Source organism: Haemaphysalis longicornis, unplaced genomic scaffold (assembly GCF_048455015.1).
Source record: "Haemaphysalis longicornis isolate Haplotype H1 unplaced genomic scaffold, Haemaphysalis longicornis Haplotype H1 scaffold_1, whole genome shotgun sequence".
Lineage (NCBI taxonomy): Eukaryota > Metazoa > Arthropoda > Arachnida > Ixodida > Ixodidae > Haemaphysalis > Haemaphysalis longicornis.
The window spans coordinates 309,895,877-309,916,858 of NW_027526203.1; the positions used below are offsets into that span (position 1 = coordinate 309,895,877).

At 44.6% G+C, this 20,982-nt stretch overlaps 1 protein-coding gene across 1 annotated transcript; it reads right to left on the reverse strand.

The window, feature by feature from the left end:
* Nucleotides 1-5,293: 5,293 nt before the first annotated feature.
* LOC144170095 (uncharacterized) lies at nt 5,294-19,768 on the reverse strand. Its single transcript, XM_077699664.1, has 4 exons — nt 19,687-19,768; nt 19,409-19,615; nt 10,796-11,252; nt 5,294-5,855 (listed from the first exon to the last, which is right to left on the reverse strand). The coding sequence occupies exons 2-4, from the start codon at nt 19,409-19,411 to the stop codon at nt 5,806-5,808; spliced, it is 510 nt and encodes a 169-aa protein (XP_077555790.1). The 5' UTR covers nt 19,412-19,615; nt 19,687-19,768; the 3' UTR covers nt 5,294-5,805.
* Between the last annotated feature and the right edge of the window lie 1,214 nt (nt 19,769-20,982).

Genomic DNA, 20,982 nt, shown 5'->3' on the forward strand with positions numbered 1-20,982 from the left:
CATTTTTCTCCAATTTCTTTCTTTCTTCCCAATATTCTTCATGTGTTTCAGTGACGTACCGCATCCTCCCCTTTGCTTTCCTTGGAATTCTTGACAGCCAATCCTTATTTCTGTATTATTTCAACGAGCCCTCATTTCCCGTGCTGATTGGCTATATATATATATATATATATATATATATATATATATATATATATATATATTTATTTATTTATTTATTTATATATATATATATATATATATATATATATATATATATATATATATATATATATATATATATATATATAATTCAAATAACGGATCACACATCAAGAAATGTTTGTTTTTTATCACAAGAAAAATAAACTATCGGGTTACGAACTAGATTTTGCTATGTTTATGGGCTAGGGAGTTATTTCTAGATTGGGAAAGGTACCACAGGTACCACATGTAACACTTTTTCCGGCCAGAGAAAGGGCTTGATACCCCAGCTTCTTCGGTCTTTTCCCAGGTAAAATTTGTTTACATCGAAGCAGTGTTCTTTCCCTCTATTGTGCGGCAAAATCAATGTAAGTAGGCCAAGCGAAAGCCATTGATTTTGTTAGGCTGTGTTCAGTCAAACCCAAAACTTCAACTGCCATAACGCACGCTCTCTTTCTGAAAATACTTAGAAACGAAATTTTTGCAAGCATGCGCTGCACAAGACTGACAATGTAATGAGACCATTAAATTCGATAACTTCTTATCCCAACCTTCAGGCAAGCGTGATTGCTATTGCCTGTGTCAGAGCGAAGTTCAAATTATTTTCGTTCTTCACAATCGCTCTTTTGAACGCAAAGACTGGATATTAAGGTGCTTCATCGCGAAGCAGACCCACAGAAGGTTTTCTCGAATTCTTGATGGAGAGCCAGGCCTTCCTTTTTTAACCGTATACCCTCGCCTGGCTCATAATTTATCACCTGGTAGCGAAATTGACCGCATATGCGGGCGACTTCAGACTCGTGTCGCCTGAATATTTGAAAAAACAGACTATAGAACGAGTGCGTACGGTGAAATTGTCGGGTAAACTTCAATTACTTGTTGTTTTCACACTATGTATCTGCTGTTTGAAGAATCTTCGTGAGCATTTTCTTTCTCTCCGTAATAAATATCTGGTATTATAAGCCTGACCGTTTTTCAAATTAAGCTGTCAGGATTGGTGTGTTGGGAACTTATTTTTAAACGATTTCTAAATATCACAACGCTCTGGGAACTGCTCAGAAGGTTCATTTTTAGCGCTCGATATTTGGGAACTGCAGAGTTGAAAAGTTGGTGTTCTAAGATATTAGCGCTGTGGTAAACACAAAAGGTTACCTCCAAAAGTTACTACCAAGTTGTTAGCGTAAAACCAAGAAGCCCGTTTGAAGTCATCTTGCTCAGTGATCTAGAGGACTCTACGCTAGCTACGAGAATGTCGCACGCTTGCGCCAAGGCGAATATAATAAAATATACGTTTCGTAGCAGTGCGCCAAAGGTACGTTACTGCGGAATTTATTGCTGCTCTGGCTCTCAGGAGGCAGCTTCCTCAACCCCTTCCGCTTCGCTAAGGCTTTAGTCGAAGGATCTCAAAATAGGGGCATAAACACCCTTATCCGAACGTGGGGAAAATGACTTCTGTTTGGGTATGAAATGCGCACCCCGTAGCTTTGGATGAGCACTCGCCAGGCCGAAGGCCAAGGCTAGACGGCGAGCGGGAGCAATAGCAACACCAGCAACAGAGGAGCCTGCCCTGATTGATTATGAAGCTTAACGCGCCGACCATACACAGGCAATGAGGCGCGCCGTAGTGGAGGGCTACGGATTACTTTTTGACCACTTGCGGATCTTTAACGTGCGTCGAAATCTCGAACACACGGGCGTTCTCACTTTTCGCCTCCATCAGAAAAGCGGCCGTCGGGGCCAGGAATCGAACCCGTGTGCTTGGGCTCAGCAACACAACGCCTTAGCCACTGAGCCACCGTGGCGGGTAGAGGAGCCTGCGCGAAGGCACAATTATTAACATACATTGCATTTCTGAAGGTCTCGCCCATAGTATGGAGGCTACAGATATGTTCGTGTTGTCACCCGCGATCGTTTACGCGTCGGTTACCGGCACAAGAGGCACGGCGCAGCCAGCACAACATTCCATGAGCTGTCGTCACGCGCCCTTAAGAGGGCAAAGTAGGAAGAGGGAGAGATGTGCAGAAACTTCCAATGATGATGAACGGGACATCATCATCATCATTTTCTTTTTCCAATCTTGGCAGCCGCAGGTGCCGATCCTTCATGGGGGTGGCGCCGACGGGAGACAACACGGAGAGATTAGAGTCGGGTGGTTCAGGCAGAAGTGTCTGCTAGGCCATTTCAAACGCATACAGGAAAATACAAACAATGATATATCAAACACAAAAGCGGAAAGGCTGACGTACGATTTGAAATATATAAACACTCAAGACAAGCGCTGACAGGCAAATTATGCAGCAAATTTCTGATAGGCAAACTCTGCAACAATGTTTTTCTCCAGTAGGCCTGTCTTTTTGTAGTCCGTTTGTTCTTGCTTCTATCAATACTCTTGCCAGTCAGCCCTTGTCCTGGGTATTTGATCAAAGTTTACGCCAATTTTTACGCTTTTATGTCTTGTATAGCCGAGCATCCGCTGGCCCAACAACATACTCGTCTCGGCCAGTTTCTTATACAGTGGTCCTGATTTTTTTAGTCCATCTGTTCCTTGAATTGTAAATCTACGTCAGCTTTTGCGGTGTAATGTCTCGTATACCTAGTTTCCCAACAGCACATTTGGGAAAACAATTCCCCAGAAGAGTTATCCCAGCTGGGCCAACACGACGTACGCTGCCTGCGTTGTGTTTGGGGTGGGCAAACGCACGAAGACAACATGCGGGCAAGACAGTGGAAACAGGAGAGTAAGCAAAAAGAAAGAAAAACATACCAGACCGCGCTGCTTTTTAGTGCTGACGCAGCTGCTCAATCGGGTCTCTGCGTGGTGACCTCTAGAGAGAAAATAGATGAAATAATCTGGCCAGATAGATATAAAACCGATTTACGTTTCTGAGTAGATATTCCAGGGAAAACAGTTCTTACGAGTAACAGGTTTGTGTATTAAATTAAAATTATAAACATTCTCTGCGTACTTCTTAAGTGATTCTCTAGTGTAGTGTAGTATCGTTTCTTTTTATCGCCCCACGCTACAAGTTTAACTTCAACTATTGTGGTTACTTCAAGCCAGTAAAGCCGTTGAAAAATACTGTAGTTAGTTGTAATTTGGTTGGTTGTCTTGAGGTACACACGCTCATATTAGCCAAAGGGCATGTACTTCAAAATCGTTTTATGACAACACAACACATCTAGAGCGATCCCGTGCGCGTGAACGCTGATATATTATAATTCCGTTGTGTTGCAAAATAAGGCCATAAACCTTCCTTTAAACCTCCTTTCATATGACGAGTGGGAAAAACACGGAGCGAAAAAAAAACAAGGACATTACTATCCAGTCTTTCACAGATTTCTTATCGTCTCCCTCATTATTTTTCTTTATTTCTGCATCGCGGAAAGACAGGTAAGACTCAATATCCCGTGGTGGCAGTTTCGCAGGCTTAAAAATTTCGGCTATTGGGGCGATTGCGAATGCATTAGGGGTGGCGAATGCGGAATTAGAGTGTATGAAATTTGTAGCAAAGGAATGCATCTTCTAATTTTCCGGACGAGTTCTAAAAGCTGCAACTTACGGTGTTACTAAGCAGACACACAATAATATTTGGAATCACATTGGTCTTTTAGGCGCTGGGAAGTATTCAATGCATAACTTTGAAACTGGTTTATCGGGGAGTGGTCTTTATCGAATAAAAACCATGACTCCGTATCTAGTGTAAAGACCATACCGGTGATGGAGCGACATCCAGGTGCCGAAGCTGACTCCTCTACTACCTCCACAACAAAGTGAAAATGAGGAAATTGTGATGCATGTAGTGAAGCAGGCGGCGAAAATAAAATGAGACGTGTCGAATTTCCCAAATTCGACGCTCTGAGTTGTTTTCATAAGCGAGCCGCTAAAATTTGGTGTGACCATCTTATATTTCAGGGTTAAAGATCGTTTACTTGTCGTTTAGAAATTGTTAAACACCAAATATTGGGTGTGATCTGTGCGAATCGCTACTACATATATATGGATGGGAAGCTGCTCGAACCTTACCGAAAACAGAACACATGAAATACAGGACACGCCGCCGAATAACTGCGTTATACTATTAGAGAAGGAGGATATCTACATGAAAATTTTCCGCAACTTATAAAAAGTCCAATAAAAATTATTGCCCTATGCGATGCTGAAGCGTTTTTTCGCTACTCAATAATGCCACGCACGGTACGCTGACGTAACATTGCCCAGCTTTATCGATCGCGTTGGCTTCACAGTCTCTTGTCCGTGGTCGGTCGTTTTTCTTCTATCCTGGTTTTATAAAGTGAGGCTGCGTTCTCAGGTGCTTTGATAAAGCATCGGCTGGTCTAGCCGATGGAAACACAACCGCGCGCCAATGGGTTTCGATAAACGACATTCTTGCGGCAATCGGAGTACATGGCGCAATGGTTTTTGCCTCTCTACGCGAGTGTTTACCCGTCGGCACATGCCGTGGGCCCCGTTGGGCGCGAAAAACATAATCGTGATGCCGCTGTAGTTGTCGTTGTTTGTATTGTTGCTACAAAAATTGTATTAGCCTCGTGATATGGAGGCAGTCCTGTTTAGTCCCTACTGTTGTCGCGCCATTGAAAAAGTCATGGTAAAAAGAAAAACAATCTGGGACCAGGAATCGTGGAAGCCATCGTGGTCGACGAAGCTAAGGAATGCTACGGCGGCGTAGCCTCCGTGCCCTTGTCTGGCGTGGGCAAAAAAATTCTGCGCAGCACACTATAATAATTTTTTTATCAATGACCTCCCGCTACAATGGTGGAATTTGATTGTACGTGTTTGTGTTCTGGGGAGTGCGAAAGCAGTTTTTACTATATGACGTCCAGTACTCCTTGCCATCTGTCCTTGCCAGAGCTCAAGCTGCTCCTCATCCTGTTAGAGACCCCTTGTTTAGTGGCAGTTTAGTTTAGTTTACACTTCACATGGTAAACACGTACGCGCGCGTGCACGTTCTTTGGTGTGTGCATGTCAGTCGTAGAGTCGGGACAAGAATCTGCACCAAATCATGTAAAGACAATTTTATGCGCAATCCTTCTGCAGTAGTACACTTTTGAAAGCTCTTCTTTAATTGAAGGTACATAGCGCATGGCTAGGCTGACAATTTTGTCACTATATTTAGCCACTTAGTGCTCCTTTCGTGAAAAAAGAATTGACATTGAGACGTACACTTTGAAAGATAGTCAAAACGTTTGCGGTCCAGTTCTTATTCTTATCTTAACTGGAGTAAAAGACAGCTTTAATAGGAAAATTGTCTCACACAACATAAACCAATTTACGAAGCATTGGTAGGATAGTGGGTGCGCTGATTTATTTGAACATTGAAGGATGACTGGTACAGAGATTATCTGCCACTTTCGAATCCTGGACAGCCGAAAAGGGCGCTACTTCGGAATACCGTTCTTTGTACTGAAGCAGACGAAAATTGAGAGGTTACATTATTCCTGTTTTTTAATGGTAGTCATTCAGAAGTCAAACAACATGTAGTGAAAGTTTTTAAATAGTGTGTAAGCAGAATGTTTATCCACTTGATGTCAGTGGCTTGGACGTTCATATCTTTTATTCAATGCCAGTTGCTGTTGCCGCACTCGTAAGGGCAGGGCGAGATTTTAAGCTTTCGATTTGTAGACTTCAGGGCTCCAACGATGTACTTTCCGCACTGAAAAAAATAAGTGGCACATTATAAAGCAGGCATCATTTATCCGCTTTTAAAAATAGAAAACCCCAATAGCTACGGTGACATTCTAGCTAGGAGTGTTATATCTTCTGCAATAGCCAAGGTAAGACTAAGTACAGTGTACCCACGTACCTTTCCCTGCGAATCACCTAAATCGCAAATCCCTTTCATTGCCCGACAATTTAATTCGTGCCTCAGCACTACTGTAAAAATCACTTAGCTTCGCAATGATCCGGGTAAAAATGAGATCGACGTTTCGGATCAGTTGAGCTAATAAATATTTTATAGAAATCGTCTGTGTGATTTTTTATTGGTGAAATATTATTCTTTTAAAAAAAAATTGACGTTTCATTTGCAAAGAGTATAGACTGAAATGTTTTTGAGGGCAGCTATTGCCATCTGCGGAAAGAGCTTGCGTTCGGGCGCTTGTTTGCGACAAAATATCATCTCACAAACAATTTTTATTGGGCGTAAGAAGAGAAACATTGATGTTTTATAACGTTTAACAATGAGCTGCTACATTCGACATTTCAGCGCAGGCTGAATTATGTGCTTTTGTGTACAGCCTAAGGAAGTATTTACTTTGCCGTGTGGACATTCACTTCAACGGACGAGTGTGTCGGTGTTACAAAAGAATTTTAATGCAATGCTTATTTTAGGAGGACTTCTAAATTAGGTGATTAGGCAGGATGGTGCCTGCTAATTTGTACATTTATTGCGATCTTGGCGCTATATGGCCTGGATGACTTCAACCAACGTCAGCTCTTATCTGTGCCCTAAAACACGATATATGTACCGCTAACTTTTTGCATCGCATGCCTTTTGTAGTCGACAGAGACATGTGCCTACGGTCGGATAATTTATGCATACGTTACATTCTATCATGAACATCAATGAGAAGTGTTTCTGCGGGTAAGGGTGAGGGAGTTTCAGTACTGGAGAGACCACGAGGGGTTTGTTGTAGTGATGATAGCTTCAAAAAGGCAGAATTAAATTTTTTTGTGCGGTATCCTTGAGTATATGAAATCTGCCATTATGTACACGAGGGAGGGTACGTAGGAAGCTTACTTCTTAAAATCACGATAACTTTTGCTCCGTTCAGTCTTTTTCACTCCTGATCACAAGACTTGCCTGTGTCTTTACGATGTAGTTGTACCGTCTAGAACAAATTATGAGAAACAATAACTAAGGTGTGGTCCAATCTTCGTTAAGACAGAAGCTATTTTCTTCCATATGTCAATTGGTTTCCAGATACGTTTCCACCCATGATTTCCTGAATGTTCTTTTGATGTTGGATTTCAGGTGGATGAATAACGCTTCGAGCGTAGTGGTATTAAACGCGGCTGGTGAGAGGTACTTCAATCCGCCCTTCCGAAATGTTCAAAAATAGAGTAGGTGCTAATTGCTAAGCATGACAGGCTGGTGAATTTCTAAAACAGCAGTATTTACGCCTCATTACTGCCAACATGTGACGAATGTGGAGTATAACACTAAACATTTTCACAGCATTGTCGCCTAAAAAGGTGTAGTATCAGTGAAATAAGGGTGTTGGAAAGTCTATTACACTCGTTTTTTTTAAGTTCAAACACCCTAATTTGTTGCTTTACACCCCTTTTTTGTTGCAAAAAGGGCGTTGACTGAATCAAACCCACTCGGTCTCTGTAAGGTGTTGAAAGGGTTTGAAATAGGTGCTCCGCTGCAAAATAAAAAAAACAAAAAAAAAAAAAACCAGCAGGGCTGGGCATCGACCTAGCTTCTTCCGGTGTTGCTACGTGATGCTAGGTTTTGCTAGTCTGTGCTAAGTTTTGTTTGGTTTTGCGATGTTTATGCTCGGCTAGGATAAGTGCTGAGGGGTTAGACCAAGTTTAGACGGATTTTACAAGGCTGTTCCAGCATGCCCCACAAGTCACAGCGAATTCAAGGAGGAAACAACCTAGGTCGACACCCAGCGCCGCAGTTTCTCTAGCCTTGCACCACCAGTTCAAGCTGCGGCATTTTTTTGTGCTTTAGTAGCCCAAAAAAACTTTCACCTTGGTTTAGTAAGAGGTGCACATACGCATGCGCCCCTTGTGATCCCTCTCGAGCATACGCGAAAGCCGGCTTCACTGTTCTGATACCCGATTTGCGGTGGTCCACCTTTTACAGGGGACGAAGATTTTTTTTTTCTTGGTATGTTTTGCAAACGTGACGAAACCAAGCTCAAGCTTCAACAGGTGCGCTGGTAATAAATTATGCTAATTCATATTGTATAAAACACTGTGAAGTACAAGAAATCTCCCGCTGGTAGATAATATTGAAGTCCACCCCTGTAAACGGGTAGAAAATGCCTCCAAAGTTGCAGGTTCTTACACCCGTTTTCTTAGTTCGAGGTATTTTACACCCTTTTTCTTAGTTTCCAGCACCCTAATTTGTAGCTTTACACCCATGTGGCATAAACGGTGTTGAAATAATGAACACCATTCTTGGTGGGTGTTTACAGGGTATGTAATAGATGTTTGGTATTTAATGAAATTTTATGACCCATTGAACATCATAGCCACCTCGCGGTTAAAAAGTTTTTGTAAATCCGCATGTTATCTGGTATATGCTCACATTAAACTGCCATATTCAAAAATTACCTTTAAAGTATCTGTAATTTCGGTGACAAGCCCACCGACTCTATCAGATGACTTTCTTCTGGTGGATATAAAAGCAAGAAGAGCCGATATATTTGTAAGGTAATTAAGTATGGCTTTCCTAGTATTACGGTGCGACTAGCCTACACTCCCGGCAGAAGGTGCTGGCGCCATGCTAGCGTAAATCCCGAAAGCGCGTATTTTTTTATATGCGTAAAGCTGCTCCTTTGTTCGACGAATACTCTGCAATATTTGATGTGTCTCTGTACATATTTCTGAAAATAAAGTATTTGTTATATAAAAAATTATGTACTCGCTCTCCCTATGCATTGCTGGATTTCTTGCTCAATTCATTTGTGGTACAAGTGGGACTTGTTCGCGTTGAATGTATATGCATGTCATGCTGCACGCTCAGCCGATTCACATTGCCGCGCGTAGCTGCGCTCCCGACACCTTTATTTTGTTGTGTTAAGCAACATAACAGCTTTATTTTAGGGTGTTCACAAGCCCACCCTTTTTTCTTCCGCACATCATTTTTGGGCCGAAACACCTTTTAAAGGTGTATGCCATGGAGCAAGACTTTTACACCCTTTTTGGCCAAAAAAGGTGCAAGAAAGGTTTAGTGTAAAGTTCCAATTCACTTTTAACTTTTCCAAGATTTTGAGTAGTGAGCCCTATTTTTCTTACAGTTTAAAGCAATCCCTTGGTTCAGCTTCACCACAATGCACTCATGTGGCCAAATGATATGGCGAACATAGAAAATTCGCCGAATGATTTAAGAACGCGTTCCACTTGACTAAAAAAATGTGATCTGCTCTGTGACACAGCTCAATACAGAACACCATGCTTCCATTGCGTGATGCAGCAGTTAAGAACAAATTTCAGAATAGAATCGTATGCTCGAAATCGTCGCTCACCGAAATGTTATAATTGGTGGCTTGGATTAGTCAATGCAGCGCACCGGAGTGAACCAGAACCTCAGGATTGCATTAGAATGTAGGGTGCATAGTGTGTACGGTGCAATTTTCTGGCGGTACGAGATTATAAATAAGGTAGAAGTTTAAGGAACATGCGTTGCCTGTTTTGTATTCCAATACTCGGTCGCATAATGAGAAAATAACCACAATGGTGATATAATTATTTACAGAAATCCTGGTAAGAGATTTTTGTCATAGTTTTCAATTCCTGGTTGTGATTAAGCCAATAAAGCACTGCTTGATATGAGCCTTGCGAACTCGTATATGGTAGCTGGCGGACTCCTCACTGTCTCGGTTGTGATTCCCATCCAGCTGAGGATGATTGAGAACTGAGGGTGTTCTAGCTGAAAGCACAGTTACACTGCTCTAGAGAGACGAATGACACCCGCTCGGTAAATTTCTGCTTGTGGCGGCTGTTCTTAACACGAAGGCGAGAAACTAAAAAATCCTCTGTGTACGAGATTTCGGAGCACGTTAACGACAACTCGAAAAATGGTGCACCTCACTTTCCAGCGTACGGTTGTCGAGTGAAACTCCAATTTTAACTTTATCACTGCTCATCAAGAATAAAAATCCACCCCGTCCCACTCCTAAATACTATATAAAGGCTCTCACACGCCCTTAACCCCGACCAGATGCTCAAAAGTTACCGCAGTTTTGTCCTTCCACTGATTCAGCCACAGGAGGATCTCATTTATGTCCCATTGCACCGAACACAGTGCAATACTCAGGCGTCAAGTGCCACTGCGCATAAAATTACGGGGTGTTTGGCTGTGCGCGAAAAGTAGTCCGGCAAAGTTGATGCGGGCCCATTCAGCATCTTTTTTATGCCGGTTTGGTAACAGAAGCTTCATTTAAGAACAAAGGAGGACGCCGTTTCTAGGCACAATCATTTATGTTTTTACATATAATCCGTCACACAAGAACCTCCGTCCCTTTTTGGCAATCCCGTGGCAAAGATTGACAGCGCAGTATTTTTTATCATCACGCCGCGTCAATTTTTTTATTAAAAATAAAGAGCACGTTTCATATTCAGGACTATTAATTTAATCAGCTAGTGCAAGGCAAAAATCACGAGCAGTGTAAACCCCCCCCCCCAAAAAAAAAAAAAAAAAACAAGGATGATAGGCCCGGCCGTATTTGGGATCCGACATTGTTAAAATTGGGAGCTGCCAATGCCCTACATGGTAGACGTTTAAATATGATCCACTGATGCTGCTGACACTGAAACACTTACCATCACGCGATTGCGGAATTTAGTTTACCCCAATGGCTCTCTAGATCTCCGTCGTTAATTGTCAAGTAGGTATGTAGGGCTGCAAATGCTTACGCCTGCCATGGTAGGCGTCTACCAGCGTCGGCTCATCGATGGGAAGGGCACCACGGTCGACGAAGACCACATACTGCACGTTGCTGCCCTCGGCGAGCGGCAGCGACTTGGGTCCGGCTCGGTACACCACCGATGAGCCCTGCCAGGGAGGAGGCTCGTAGGGCGGCGCCTCCTGTGGCCCAGGCCCAGGCTCGGGGTTCAGTGTGCGGATGATATAGATGGGTCCCGGACGCACTCGCGCTGCTCGGCCGAGGGGCTCGCGGCTCCCGCTACCCCACCCGCGCTCCTCCGCGTAGCGATGTGGCACGGGGCGCGAGTGGCGAAGTCCGCGCTCGTAGTGAAAGGCCGGCTCGCGCTCCATGCGCAGCGGTTCGCCCCTGTCGAAAGGCTTCTCGTCGTCCAAGAACGTGGCCAGCACTGTACTTCCGACGAGAAGGGCGGTGATCGCAGTGCGCAACTGGGTGGGTAAAGGGAGACAAAAGCGTTAAATTCTGCTGACACGTTATACAATAGGGAATAGGTTTGTCGAGAGCTTCCGTGAGGGGAATCCCAAAAGGATAAAGGTTATCTTCCGTTCTCAATGAAACCGGCCTTTGAGGCCTTCATGTTTTTCCTTTGTATTGGAAAGGGCACGTATTAAATTAGAGGCACCGAAGACGGCAAAAAAAAAATAAGGTGCCAACAATAATAAATGAATCTGTTTTTTTTTAAGAGTCACGTGCTTCCGAGGAGTCGAAGAGTTGGAAATAGGGGAGAAGTAATAGGAAAATTGTTAGCATCTGCGTGCACATCTTCAACCTACAGAAGTACCAGGACACAGGTATCGCTATTCATTCTCACTCTAACATTAGGCAAAATAAATATGAAGCGCTGACAGCTCTATCAGAATCTGGATTGTGGTCACATCCGCATGGACACTGCTGACAGTAGCCTCGACCGAGAAGACACGCAAGTGTTCCTCGTAAGGCGCGGGTCTCATATTTCCGTTCCTCATTCAGCATCGACAGGGGAAATGTCATCCTGCGCGCCATTACACTTCTGCCGTGAGTGACAAGCGAGATAAAACGCCATGGCACCTCAAGGGTAACCAAACCAAGATCTTGGTGATCATTCCGTTCCTTACTCAACTCGAATTTGGAATGCACGTTGGACCGTTCTCTCACGCTGCTCACTAGCTGGATTGTTAAGTGCTCCTCATGTTAGACAGTAGCGGGCGAAATGCTGCCATTCGAAAGACTGCCACCTCAAAATAGCAAATAGCAGTCATGCCAGCTTTAGCGCAAACACCAAAGAATTAAGATAGATGATAATAAAAACAGCAGGAAGGATATTCACTAAGAATGTCTTTTTTTGTTTTTGGTCTTCCCTTCTGTATCAGAGACTAGTTCCCGTAATTGGCGGCCGCCGATCAAAGCTATCGACTTTGCAGGTGATTGCGCAATTTCTTTTATGTCTTTTAATTTGTTCTGCTCTAGGGATGACACGCTGACAACTTGGCATTTGATATCTCACTAATGCCGCCAGTTCGGACATTAAGTAGCAAAAATTGAAGCTGTGTTAATATTATGATGCTTTTTTGTGACAGTGCTAAAAATAAATAGAATTTTGGGCTAGAATAAAAGTAGCCGAGTTATAAAAAATAGTCATTTTATATAGTGTAATGAACTTCACGGTTAATGTAACGGACATGATTTCTTCCTTACCAGAACCATGTGTTTTACTGAGATGTACTGAGCCATATTGCTCAGAATAATAAGGAATCACGCCAACAACAGACGTGAAGGTCTAAGCAGATTGACTATGTTTGGGACTCTCCAAACGCACCCGTTCTACCTGGACGGTTTATGACGGCACATGCTTTTTGTCACTGTAGTACATTCGCACGCAAAGTATCCTTCGCACTTGTATGCCCCTCAGTGGCGACTCGTTCGCTGATAACTTTGTCGTCAGCGCCATCGGTACAGTGCGCGAAACGCTACCACCTAAGTTCCTTTCAGGCATGCGTTTGCGCAATCACTGTTATTTTCGTGCGGAATTAAAATTACATAGCCGAGGTTTGAAAGAAGTTAAGGGTACTTCTATTGGCCCAACTTTTAGCAGAAACATCTCTAGTGTGACGGGCAGACCCAGAATCATCCCGATGGGCCAGCTGCCTCTAATTTTTGGCTATATCAGCATGGCCCCCCGTAAGCCAACGTGTATGTGATCTTGAAGCTCGGCCACCGAACATCGGACAGGTCATATTTTGCAGGTAGCAGCCAGAGGACCAAAATCAGAGATAGAAGAGCAGGGGGACGGGGGCTCGTGTTACTTCTCAGGGATGGGGAAAGCAGGTAATAGCACAAGGGAGCTACAGCAACCAAAAAGTGTGTTATACATTGACAAAAAAAGTCGATAATGCACCATTGAGTTAAACTCCCGTGGGATACTCCTAAAAGGCTTCCTAAAGCTACAGTCCTATAGAATTTGCGGGTTTTCTGGAAAACAAAGCAGTTCTATAATTAATCACGACTGTCAACACGTTAGGCAAGCCGATGGCTATGCTACGCTAGGCATACGATCTGATTTGAGAGTTGATGTCAGCGCTCAGCCTGTACACAGTGCGAGCATGGCGATTGGCCTTTGAGTGTGTCACAGCGGATATGGCATTTCTCTTATTATCCTACGATGTGGATCGCTAGTCATCGAATTTGCTCCATTTGACTTGGTGCTTAGTAATCCAAATTCACAGCGGTGAAGCGGACAAAGGCTGATGTTAGGAGCCGGGCTACTTGCTACGTGACTTGCTAGCGGAGTAGCCAGAAATGTTTTGGTGGGTGTTATACGCGCCAGCAAAAAAAGTCCTAAAAGGAAAAATAGCCTTCGCGCAAACAATTTATTTTCCATTTTCTCAATTTTTCAATTTTTTGTTTTGAAATATTAATATACGGATGCGGAGTGTAAACAGTGGTGGCGAAAAGAAAGGCCTAAACGAGGAGACAAGTGTAGGGGGGGGGGAAGGGGGGGGGGAATGTGCCGCTCAGAAAATTTCGGGGACGTTCTGACGCCAAACCCCCCTTCCGACTGCGCCCAGACACTTGTAGAAAGCTTAAGGCCTATGGACGTTTCGTAGCGTGCATCGCTGGAACGCTGGAAAAAATGACGTATTGAAAAAAAGAAAGGTTCGGATGTGGCCAAATATATCAAATTGATCTAATCGCTAGTAGAGGTAGCTACTACTAAATTAGTTATCCGCTGTTTCAAATAATGGGAGTCCTCTCTAATTTAAAGTGGCGGTGTTCGGTTTAATCTTGTGTTGGCAATTTATAGGGAGTTTTGTTCATTTTTTTAGCAAACGAGAAAAATAGTATTTTATCTGCAACTACTTTATTATTTTGGTCGTTACTTCTGCACGTTCCCACAAACTTACTGGGTGCTGAAGATTGGGGGCGTATCGCGCCTGCAATGCTTTTTATGACACGCACTAAAAAAATTGGCCATGACTGCGGCAGTGGTTTCGGTTCATCATGTCAGAGAACGCAAGACAGTGCTGAGACGAAACAGAGAACAAGACAAGAGCTCTTCACGTAAAGAATTCATGCAGCTTGTTTTGTAGTTATTAACAGATGTATAGCGCAAAAAAGACGAAGGACAAAGAATGCACGAGGACGAAGCGCTTCGTCCTCGTGCATTCTTTGTCCTTCGTCTTTTTTGCGCTATACATCTGTTAATAATGATCGACCAACTAGCCCAACAACGTACTTTACTTGTTTTGTAGGCCATCGCAGTGAAATTTGGTCCGTTCCCGTAATGCCGCAGTTTGTAACCCAGTCCTGTTACTAGCATTGTGCTCGTGAGGGAGGAATAGGCGTGGTTTAAATGTGCTCCAGCCATCGGGCCTCAATTACCCAATAATGTTATGCAACTCATTTACACAATAATGTTATGCAACAACGCAAAGGTCTAAACCTAACCTCTGAAACATGTCACAACCTGATTATATTTCTTCAAAGAGGGGAAATTCGGTCAATTTGAGGGCAAAGGTTTTCTGGTGGGCTCTGCTATCTTTTACCCTATGGTGGTCTCTCGCGCGCATGCATCAGGAAGAAGAGAAGACTTAGATAATATTATTTTTCGTGGGTTTCCCGGCCGCGGCGGCCGCATTTCTGATGGAGGCGAAAATCTAAAACGCCTGTGTGTTCGATATTTAAGCGCACAGTAAAGATCGCCAGGTGCACTAAAATAATCCGGAGCCCTCTACTACGGCGCGTCTCTTCGCCTGTGTAGCATCGGCGCGTTAAACCTCATAATGAATCAATCAATTTTTCGTGGGTCGGATAACACAGTGGTAATACTGAGTTACCTCTTGCTTACCGGGGACTCATATATTCGTGGCTTATTACGCCGAAAGTTTAATTCTTCAAAACAGATACGTGCCTCAATAGGGTTTCTTCGGAGTCGTACTGAGTAGGGCTTAGAATAACAAGCGGGTTGAGGTTTTAAAATACAGTTAATTAAAAAGATTTCCTTTGCATAGGTCTTACGTAGAAGGGTTTGATAATATGAGTGGGCTTTATTGTGCTTGTAGGAAGGTCTTATATTCCCCATTTTCCATTATATAGTTCAACGTTTAAGACGGATACACACCATGTTTAGAGGCTGCCTTTTTTATGACTGTAAGCACTGGTGTCCAACTGGTTTGTTGCTAGCAATTTTAACGCAGCAAGAGATAACCGGCAGTATATCTGGTGCGCATTTCTTTTAGCAGTGCTCTACTCAATCACGCACCACATAGTCTACTATTTCTACTTTTCGTTGCAAATTTCAGCGGAAAGAAAAAAAAGGCGGGGATAAAATTATCAGTTCCGAGGATGTGGCGGAACGTGTTCCTTTTCTTGACGGGTAGCACAGTGCGGGCATGAATTCGGACGGAACCCAGTCTATCGTTCTCGCGGTCAGACAACAAACTCGCGGGGAAAACGTAGCACCCAAAAGCGTAAAGCAGAAAATTGTCCTTACATGCTTCTACAGCTCGGTATCTACATAAGGATAGCTTTATGTATCCTACTTTATAGGTCATTTTCTTCAGGATTGTGTTGCTCCAATTTTGCACTCGAAAGTGGCCAGATGGCTTGCGTCATGGTGGTTGTTCTGACTAGTCCTGAAGGAGACAGATCTGACCTGGGACGTCATTCACGTTGCCATCCATCTTCTGAGAGATCCGCATTTTCTTTATGGCGTGGCAAGCCGTCAGCCTCCATATGTATTACACGCCCCCAATGTGGATATCGTCTATTTTCTTCTACTTTATCGGCACATCACTTTATAGATGTAAACTTGACATGCCAACCTAACTCGCTCTGGTATACTCGTTGTACTTTTACAATGGCTCTACCTCATCTAGACACCCCAAAAAAAGTAGCTGGCTGAAGAGCTGTACCTATAGTTGTGACACGTTCCCGTTCTTTCGCCACTTATAGAAAATAAATAACCCGGGTAGAGGAACCTCGACGCTCACTTGTAGAGACCAAAGCAGAGAAACAAAAAAATACGATGCAGGCTTACAACTTTCCAAGAATGTGAAGGCGAAAGCCTAGTTCGACCTTCTGTTCGTCTGGTGTTGGACTTTCTGCTGTTGAACTTCGCGGCCGCGGCCACCACCGTTTGTTCAGCCCCATCGACAGTACCTTCTGAAGGTCATTGCGCCAGGAGCAACCTTTTCCCCCTGTCGGAACCTTTACCTCTCAAGGCCGCTTGTATTTCACGCGCAGCAGCGGGGAACCCTCATTTGGAGGGGCTATTTCCGTTCTGGGCGCGCCGCTGAATCACTAGCTGTTTCTCTGAGCGCTCTTCTGGCCCTCCTCCTGCAATACTGTTTCATTGTCCTGGCACGAAATCCCAAACTCGTGCCTGTGTGTGTGAGAAATAAAAGAACACGCATGGACGCACGCCGACATGCACACACACGCACACCCACACACAAACACACACACACGCGCACGCCCGCCCGCACACGCGCGCGCGCACGCACACACACATACATACACACACACACACACACATACACACACACACACACACACACACACGCAGGCACGTGCGCACGCACACGCGCACACGCACGCACACGCTCACGCACACACACACGCACGCACACACGCACACACGCGCACACGCACGCACGCACGCACACACACACGCACACGCACATGCACATACACACACGCACACGCACGCACACCCCCCCACACACGCGTACACGCACGCAAGCACGCACACACACGCGCACACACACACACACACACGCGCGCACACGCACACACACACGCTCGCAAACGTTTGGGAGAACGTTTGCATCGGGCTGAGGCTGCTTTGTCAGAAGTACTGCCTCCTCTTTGCTCAGCAACTTCCAACCTGCATCAGACTTTCCTGATCTCTGGTTGGACAATGACGTTACAAGGCAAGTCCCGCCTTTGATGAAAACATGTCGTGTGGTGTAACGTTTGGGCCGGGAAGACGCAGCGCCCTTGTCCAAAGTTTCGTCTTCGTTTTCACTAAGTTAAAGCATAGACGACAGCGGTCAGAAAGAGTCAAAACTCGGGACAAGGTAGCGGCCTCCTTCTTGTTACAACTTTTCGACGACATTGAGCTTCAAGTATTCTGCCCCTACTGGAACATAGGGTAAGTTACTGACGCCAATTTTTGAAACAGCTTATTGAACGACAGTCAACGTTATGTTCTTTCTTCTGGAGATGAGTGTCCGCAGAAAACGTCGAAGAACTACGAAAAGTCATTGTTGATAACATACATAGCCTGCTGAGCCTCCTTTCCTTGAATCGAGAAATGGCTACAGGCCTTCTATGGCCGATGTAGGCACACCTACATTTCTTATACGAGTATAACGCGGTTCATTCAGCTCTATCCTGAAATAACAATTGGCGTTTTCAATATTAGCTTTAGCGGCTGGTCTTTGTGCTTGTTAATAATTTCGGAACTTCTATCGCATTATTGACTCTCCTACATTTAGCAAAATTACCAGCGACGTGAACTAGGAAACCCATGACGACAATACCATAAGCATAAGGGTAAGGAAACGCACAGCACACATGCATACAGGTGCAATAAAAATTAAAATAAAATGAGCAGACGCCAGTTATGTAACATGTGCACGTGTGCTGGGCATTCTCTTTATATTATTACGCCGTCAAAGACGAGGAAGACGACAGCGGCGTGTGGCGTCACGCACCAGCATCTGCGACGACGATGAAGCTGGGTGGGACACTTTGCCTGGCTTGGTCTCGCCCATGCCCGCCTTCTACGTAGATCTTGTGTAAATAGATCGTTCATCGCCCTTAACCATGGCTCGCCTAATCACTTCTGCCACCGCTTAACAATCTCTATTTAGTCAAGACAAACGCACTGTACGTTTGTGCGCTGGCTGATTGCTTCCTCATTATTCTCCTGTTAGTCAATATTGCGCACTGACTTTCTGCGTAGGTTTCCCAAAACCAGTCACCTCAGTCCCTTGGTGGCGATATATGGCTGCTATCTTGTAGAGCAGCAAGAATTGAGGTGACTGGTTGTTGTTTAGCAGAAATAATTCTGATAATGGCTGAGAAAAAAACATGTTCACGCGTACATTATGTTACATTCATGCAAAAATGAAACGTGAACACGAAAATAGCGCGATGTCTTTCCGCGCAAGTGAAATTATCGCTTGGCTTAATTGCAAGAACAAAGCTTTCAAGTGTGCCTTTCCAAATATCGTCTCTCCAAATATGTCCTTTTCATATTCCCAAATGTACCTTTCCAGATATACCACTGGCGAGCCATGATTTTATCTACTATTCATATTAATTGATTTCGCGTACTGGTTCATAGTTTTGTGTTCTCAGTTAATTTGTCCATGACTACGTCAAAACGCCCACTGTAGCCTTAACTATTGCGCAGGCGCTCACTGAACTTTTCTTGGGGGCGGGGTCTCCATTAGGTTCGCTACACACGAAATCTAATTACTTTGGCACAACCAACACAAATACCCTTAAGATTAGAAGCGTATAGTAGCGTGGAGCTGGGCTAGAATGGGACAGAATATTGGATCCCGTGGGCGTCTAGTAAACGTCCCTGTTTCTGAGCCGGCTGCAACACTCATAATTTGGTTTTACACGTGCTTGTTTCCACCCCAATCGTAATCCGCACAAGTATTTATAAAAAATAATTTTTTTTATAAATACTTTCTTGTTGTCATCCATTAGAAATGAAATCGTTGTAATGTTGCATCACAAAATTGCTGGTTAACACAGTTGAGACAGCAAATATCTGAGAGCTATACGACCTACGCAAGAGCGAAAGGAGAAAACGATGGCCACAACGACGAATACAAGAGGACACGTGATGTCAGCAGGATATCATATCCTCTCTAATCAAATGAGTGCTCTAATACAAGTTTGACGTTGTTTGGTGAGTGCATCAGCTTCATCAGGTAACGTACACGTCGTACTCATTGTGCAACGTAGGTGCTCTGCAACAAGCACTACATTTGAATATTCAGGACACGGATTCAGTAGAATTCAAAGTGCAGCGAGAGATATATGCCGGACCTGCACAAGAGTGTTGCTCATGTCTGGCACTCACCATGGCTCTTTGGGTTCCTGCGTGTGGGAGCACGTCGCGGTGCTCGGGCCAGCTTCAGCGACGAAGTCCGTGCGAGTGAGGCCCGACCGAGGCTAGCAGCCAGGTCCATGTGCCCTGATTCGCCCCATCCATGGCCACGCGCCGGTAAGCCCGAGAGTTGCGGGGCCGTCAGCAGAGGCGTCAAGAAGACGTCTCTCGTGGTCGCACCTGCGAACGTGTACTTTAATCGAACAATTGTCGCTCAACCGTAGCATGTCCTTTGAAGCCTCTGTACGGACCCAAATGTTCGTGCAAGCGTGACAGCCAGACGAACGTGGCGACGCGCTTCTAACGACGACCCAGACGTGAGCTCGGCTCCATCCACTCAGTCAACACGAACGAAACAAACCTTCGACCAGGCGGCGCGACGGCTAAGTGCCGGCTTTCACATGTCATTTCGGCGCTTCTTCTGAACTCTTTCCTTTCACGTTCCAAGGTGTGGCTGCTAGCTTTTCAGCCGAAAGTCTGCTACCCTCGTTTGTTGCTCGCCCCCTTTCTTCTTGGCGCCTCGACTTTGTCTCTGATTTTCTCTCTGGCACCCGCCTACTGATGCGTTGCTGGCGCGGCTTCAATTTTATTCTTTTTCAATCGTCCCAGCAAGGCATGAAGGCTTTTTCGGCCCATATTCTCAGGCGTCGAGTGGCCAGCGGCGCAGAAAGGCTGGACCTTAAACTATGAGTACCCTGTAGCCCTCTGCCCTCCCAAAAGTTGAAAGTGCTATTCCAGCTACAAATAAGCGTAGCTTGTGCCCACGCTTGGCTACGAAATATAGTAATAGGCGGTCAGCGCATCATTAACATATAAAAATAGATGTTTTAAAAATAAAAGCCTGAGAAGTAAACATATCAGTTGTTGTTAAAGCACCCGTAATAAAACTTACACATCGAAAACCGGTGTCCTATTTGTGGAAAGTATTGTAGGGCCCACGTAGGGTACGCCAAGACATGAAGCGATGATTTGGGCAAACATAAGGAGCTCTTGGAGTGTGTGCTGTACTGTTAGGCAGTTGCTTTTTAAGACAGCACCAATAATGACGATCAAGAAAAATTAACCAGAAATATTTACAGAAAAAACATTTCATGGAAAATTCGGCACCTGTAACACGAATTCAAAATCAAATCTGTATGCGTTTAAGAACCCTGAGGTGGTTAAATTAATCCTTAACCCTCAACTCCGTCGGTCCTACTAGTCTAGGGGTAGCTTTGGTGCGTAGAACCCCCAAAATATGAAATGTGCTGAACCTCGTTCGGGGCTGGGTGAGGATGCATGGCGTACGTACCCGGTATATATTGACAGTGAAGCTGTTTAGCAAGTCGTTATTTTGCATGTGCGCAGTGAAAATACGAAGGAACTGCCGAGCGAGCATGAGCACGTGCCTCGCGGTGACAACCCGGCAGTAGAAACAACCAAGAAAATGCCGAACGCTCCTGTGTGCGTGCATCGCGGTGACAGCCCAGCGTCCCCGGCGCACATTTGTCCGGCCAAGCATGCCCACCTAGGAAGATGGGCCAAGAATGGCAAAGAAAGGCTCTAGC

What these genes read in the sequence shown, in the direction of transcription:
- LOC144170095 (XM_077699664.1), bottom strand. An exon ending in AGACGCCTACCATGGCAGGC is followed by an intron (nt 5,856 to 10,795) that starts GTAAGCATTTGC and finishes TATTTTTTTCAG; the next exon opens with TGCGGAAAGTACATCGTTGG.